The 6,016-nt window shown below is 38.1% G+C and overlaps 1 protein-coding gene across 5 annotated transcripts in view; it reads right to left on the bottom strand.

Annotated features, from left to right (window-relative positions):
• IRF2 (interferon regulatory factor 2) overlaps positions 1-6,016 on the bottom strand; it is a 152,209-nt gene that overhangs the window by 30,946 nt on the left and 115,247 nt on the right. For all 5 annotated transcript variants that reach the window (XM_023724671.1, XM_023724673.1, XM_023724672.1 and 2 more), the window contains 2 exons: positions 5,037-5,213; positions 4,485-4,531 (listed from right to left, as the gene is read on the bottom strand). In XM_023724671.1, coding sequence (XP_023580439.1) covers positions 4,485-4,531; positions 5,037-5,213 — 224 coding nt within the window. The remainder of the gene's footprint in view (positions 1-4,484; positions 4,532-5,036; positions 5,214-6,016) is intronic.

Below are 6,016 nucleotides of genomic sequence, written 5' to 3'. Positions count from 1 at the left end.
GGTAGTTGTGTTCCATTAGTCCTTTGGACTAATCTTTCCCTTGTGTCTTTGGTTTTCTTCATTCTCCCTTGCTCCAGATGGGGTGAGACCAGTCGAGTATCTTAGATGGTTGCTCACAAGCTTTTAAGACCCCAGACACTACAAAGAAGTATGTAGACCATTTTCTTTACAAACTACGTTATGCCAATTGAGCTAGATGTTCCCCGAAACCATGGTCCCCAGAGCCCTCAGCCAGTACGCTGTTTCTTAATATAGCTCATCTCACTGTTAGAGTCAATAGCTCTATTAGAAAGTTCTGCTGCACGAATATTTGCTTTCCTCTAACTTCTACCCAGGGGTCTGCATTCAGAACCAATCCAGCCCAGGTCTACTTACTACCAAGTGACTTTAGAAACCCTCCACAGTTATATTTTCCATCATAACACTAATGTTTTGACTTGGAAGTTTATAGTTTCAAAGCATGTGTACATCATCTGCAAACAATGAAGCAGAGAATATTCATTTATAATCCACCGCATCTTACCTGTCTTTATTTCCCATTGTTCCCTCACGCAAACCCTACTCTAACTAAGACACTTTCCTGATTTGTACAGTGAAGACCAGATAGCAAATCTAATCTCTGGGCCTTCATTTGTGATGTTCCTGGTGAGGGGAAATGGCCACCATATTACGCTACCATTTCCTCCAAGGCCTGGCAACTTCTAGAAGGCTCCAAGGCACTGGGTGTGCTGAAAGAACATGGGTTCTGGAATTGATGACCTTGATTCAGATCCCAGCTCCATAAAGTAATGCAATCTCAGACAAATTACTCAGCGTTTCTTGGCCTCTGATTCCTCACATGTAAAAAAGATAATCTGCCCATCACAGGGCTCAAAAATGTCAACTATTACCTCTGTTTTTAATGCACTTCAGCTGCTAACTGAAAGGCTGATGCCTTGGAAGAAAGACCTGGTGCTCTATTTCCAAAAAATCAGCCACAAAAACCCTATGGAGCACAGTTCTACTCTGACACATATTGGGTCACCATGAGTCAGAATCAGCTTGATAGCAACTGGTTACCTCTCTGTTTTTCCCCCTTCCATCCTTATTGGTCTTGGACTTGCCTGAATCTGTTCCACGATATGTTTTGAAACACGCATATGCACTGATGATATATGATCTACTATTGCTCACTACGGAGTTTCTTGTCCTTACTTCGTCAGATAGCCCCCTCCACACAGGCAGGGATTAGTTTAAGAAACACACGACTCACTGAATACATAGAATAGACTCACAAAGAGAACGTAAGAGAATGTGGAGGAAGGGTCTCTGCACCAATGGGCCTTGAGTATCCCAATCTAGGGGAAACTGTTTGCTGAGGGGATATATAGCATGGAGATAAATTGTCTGAGTGGCCCAAGAAAATTCTGACACTTGCTCCACATACCCTAACCATTGTTTGCTAATTAAAATTTCAATTCAGCTTGAAGAGCTTGTTTTAACAGCAAATTTTCATACACTCTAGTTAGTGGACACAAGACAAATTTTCTCAGCGGAAGAAAATTTGCACAGGACGTATTAACTCTATCTAGTTACATATTTGCACAAAACATATTAACTCAGAGTTTAGGTGTTTTGACGTAAAACAAAATGTAGTACATTAATAGCTCAGTAAGGATAAGTTCCTTTGACTATACAATTCTAGTCAACCTGGGGAGTTAAATTTTGAAACACTGTACAGAAACATTAAGTCAACACGATGGCTTAGCATTCATAAATCACAGAATTTGGGAAGCCCACTGGCCTTATCTATGTTCCACCACTACACTGTAGGACAGATACAAGTACGTTTAAATACAAAAGTTAGACTTTGCTTATTTCTAATGAATCACCTGCCTTCTGCTGAAGGAACAATATCCTTTAGAGGGACAAGTTTTGGGTAGTAACCATATCTTCCATTACATGAAAATTTCAAAATGTACACTTGGCTAGGATGGAAACTGACTTGCACAGTTGTAACTTGCTGCCCTGGGCCACTACGGCCAGGTCTACGCAGGGCTATGCCTTCCACAACTTGTTCATCTGTGTCGCCACAAGGACGGCAACGCCAATGCTGCCATGACTGCAGATGTCCTTTACTTAAAACACCACGTGTCATTAATTCTAAGATGCATATTTCCTTACACTTCTGCATCCTGAAATAGGATATGCCTTATCATCAATTATGTGTCATGGTTTCACTGGAAGTAGTTTTTCTTAGTGATATATAAAATAATGGTGCCTCTTACAGCTGTTGGCATCTGACATTCAATGAAATATGGTGGGTATGTTTCAGCAAAGTTTGTTGAGAAGTGAACATCTGTTACTCCATTCTTATTTTTCCACTAGTTGTGATTATTAAATTAAATCTACATTCTAATGTAAAAATCCCTACTTCCACCCTGGATATTATATTTATTTATGCATCTATTTAAACAACAAATACTTATGCATCTATTCAGTGATCAAATATGTATTAATTACTTGTTCTGTTAATTACATGCACTGTGAAAATAATAGTGAATATGATATGGTCACACTTACTATTGTACCAAATTGTTCAAATTCACATATTTGAGGGGAAGCTATACTTTCCTGATAAAACAACACCATTACCAATATGTAGGCCTAAAAAAAACCCCAGACTATGGGAATCATGACAGGACTCACAACTAGGCTTTTTCAATGAACAGACTGCAAGGAAAAAAAAATTTTTTTTTAAGTGATGGAGGGGAAACTTGTAAGTTAAAAAAATTTAAAGGGACATATCCAAAATCACAGCATTAGTACCTTATACAGATGCTGATTCAAATAAACTATAAAAAATTTGTCACATTTATGAGACAATTGGAAATGAGAACACTGACTAGATATTTGATGATATTGAAGAATTTCTGTTAATTTTTTCAAGTGAAATAATGACACTGTGCTATTTAAATTTTTTAAAGATAGACCCTGAAATATTTATTGAAGAACTGATATGATATCTGGAATTTGCTTCAAAATATTGAGTTGAACCACATGAAACTGTATTTGTAAGTCAAAAATCATTGAATATAGGCAATTTTGTAGTAGAGGTAGGGAAGTAGGTGGAGGTACTAATGAAACAAAATTGGCACAAGCTGATTAATGCTGAAATTGGGGTGATGGTCTATGGGGTAAACTGTGCTCATCTGTTTCCTTTTAATGTGTATAAAACTTTCCACAATAATGAGTTAAAACAAAATTTAGGCCTTAACACTGTGCTATATTTAAAATAGTCACAAACTAAAAAGTATCAAAAATAAAACTGGGAGTATCATTATTAAAATGTACTCTGCCTAAAATATTTATTTTCCATTGTGGAGGTAAATATACTTAAAAGTTTAGCAATTTATCTAAGTTTTCACTCAAAATCAAACTGCCTTCAGGAATCTGACTTTGTATCTAAAGTATTTTGCATATTTCTCACTATTTCAACTCATTGGTCTGTTTTTAAACATTATGTTGTCTGGATGGTTTGGTTTTTTCTTCAACAGTTTTTCTAGATTGGAAATCAGAATACTTGGCATTTCATTCAAGCTCATTGCTAAGTAACCGTGTGGTCTTGGGCTTGTGTCCCTCTACTGTCTTCCTCTGCAAATTGAGGGCAGTGAACCAGAAAATCTTCCCTCTGATGGTCTATGAATCTGTGGTCAAAGAGCACTGTCTGCTCTTTGCTTAGCAACTGTAGTTTGTCCCCAATTTTGCAAAAGTTATTTGGCTATCCTCTCACTATTTAACAAGGGCTATCCAATCTACTCGACAGCACACAACAACAAACCCAATCTACAGCACGGAGACCCTCAAGCCATGGAGGCTGGGCGGAATTAACTGTGGGGGCAGGGGTTCAGACTATACACCCTACTGAAAAGCACGCTCTCCCCTCCCCCCTGCCACACATATCCCTCCCACACATATCCCTAACTGATGGGAGTTATCACAGTTGGTTCTGTAATGGAGCAGAAAAAAACTATCCAGAACCACACTAATAAAGTGCCTGCATTGACTACTGTGTCCCCAACCTAAAAGCCTGTCACTGAATATGTACAATCTATATATTTTTTAAAATAATGATATAATATTTCATTATTTTAAAAAATATTTAATAGGCTGAAAACATACTTGATATTATCATACATTAGCTGGTTGCTGGAGCTTAGCTGGAACTAAGTGACCAGCTGATTACAGTTGTGGGGAGTTCAGTGTGAATTTGTGACTTCATTCATAACTTTCTCAGTGAAACTGGATTAAGCAAGGGATGTGTGGGTTTGTGTCTGCAAGTGGTTACAAGTCAAAGAGGAGACATATAAAGCACATAAAACACAATAGCAAAAGAAGAAAAAAGAAACATTTCACAGAGATCATATTACTTGTTTTTATGAAATAGAATATGAATCATTAACATGTCACAACTTTGGCCTTCTCTCTGAATAACCAAAGATTACCTTGATGTGCTTAACTCTGTCTTCTTTTTCTGTCTTTGTCTTCTTTCCTGTGGCAACAAAAGAAGAGTTTTGGATTAATTCACGAACATACAGAGGAACATTTCTCCTGAGTTAAACTCCTTCTGAAATTCTTAAAGAACCAGTTGCTTTAATGTTTTGTGGTTGTTAGGTGCCATCTAATCAGTTCTGACTCACAGTGACTCTATGTACAGCAGAGTGAAACACTGCCTGGTCCTGTGCCACTCTCTCAATTCTTGCTATCTTCGAGCCCATTGTTGCAGCCATTGTGTCAATCCATCTCGTTGAGGGTCTTCCTCTTTTTTCACTGACCCTCTACTTTAACTTGTACATGGTTAAAATTCCAAGTGTTTCTTTTATTGCCTTTGGTGACCTGGATGTCATTTTTCCCAACTAGGTGAGGGCAGAATCATCATCTACAGTATGAACAGGTGTGCTTCCCTTGAAGCGACTATAGATGTGGAAATAAGGAAGTCATGGAGGAACTCTGATATACATTAAGTGGTCAATTTTTCAGTCAATAAATATCTTTACCTTTTTTAGAAGGTCGTTCAGATAAGGGCAACATCCTGTACACTCTGAAGGCATTGTTTCCCTTCTTTATGCTTTTATCCTTGACTTCTTCAATATCAGGCAAGGAGTTCATGGCACATCGGAAATTTGCCTTCCATGTTTTTGGATCAGGTTTATCTACTCCTGGTTGATGCTTTCCTAACAAAACAGTCAAAGGTTAAGAGAAAGACGGAAAAAATTAGATCACTGAATAAAAATTTCTGGAGAAATATTATTGCTGGCCAGATGGTACAGAGAAAGCTTTTAACTGCAGGCTATACCTAGAGTAACCAACCATCCCAGTGCGCTTGTGACTAAGGGGTTCTCAAGATGTAAGACTTTTAGTTTTATAGCCCAGTCAGTTTCAGGCAAACCAGGATGCATGGGTCACTCTGGTAATACTAAACAGCTTGAGGGAAAATGATGATGGTAAAAGAATGAGGAATCAACATGAGTTGTACAGACGACTGAGAGGTCAACAAGCAGAAGAAACTCTCATTCCTCTTCTTCTTCTGACTCTCAAATATTGAGTAAAAAGTACAAGAGGAATACAGTCATTTGTTCTGGAGGTATAAATAGCTCCCTACTTAAATTCTGTAATAAATAAATAACTATATTCCTGACTACCTTTTGGGAAGATAAATTCAATCCAAGTTTATACCTCCAGAACAAATGACTATATTCTCCCCACACACACTTGGGGAACTTATCAGAATACCACATTTACAGGGAATTTAAGGACTGAAATTCTACAGGACGTGCAGAACATGGCTTTCAAGTGATGACATTTGTACCCATGTGTCCTGGATATGCCTGGGGATAAGTCACAGATTTTTCACAGCTACCTTCATGTGGCCATAAGCCAGGAGATTTTGTAGCTGTTATGAAAACAAAACCAGACAAAAGTACAGTAGTCCAGTGACAAGGGCCAGAAGGCAGAAGGGGACAAGGAAGCTGGTGAT

The sequence above is a fragment of the Trichechus manatus genome, unplaced genomic scaffold (assembly GCF_000243295.1).
Source record: "Trichechus manatus latirostris isolate Lorelei unplaced genomic scaffold, TriManLat1.0 scaffold00254, whole genome shotgun sequence".
Taxonomy (NCBI): domain Eukaryota; kingdom Metazoa; phylum Chordata; class Mammalia; order Sirenia; family Trichechidae; genus Trichechus; species Trichechus manatus.
This window is presented reverse-complemented; position numbering and strand designations above follow the sequence as displayed.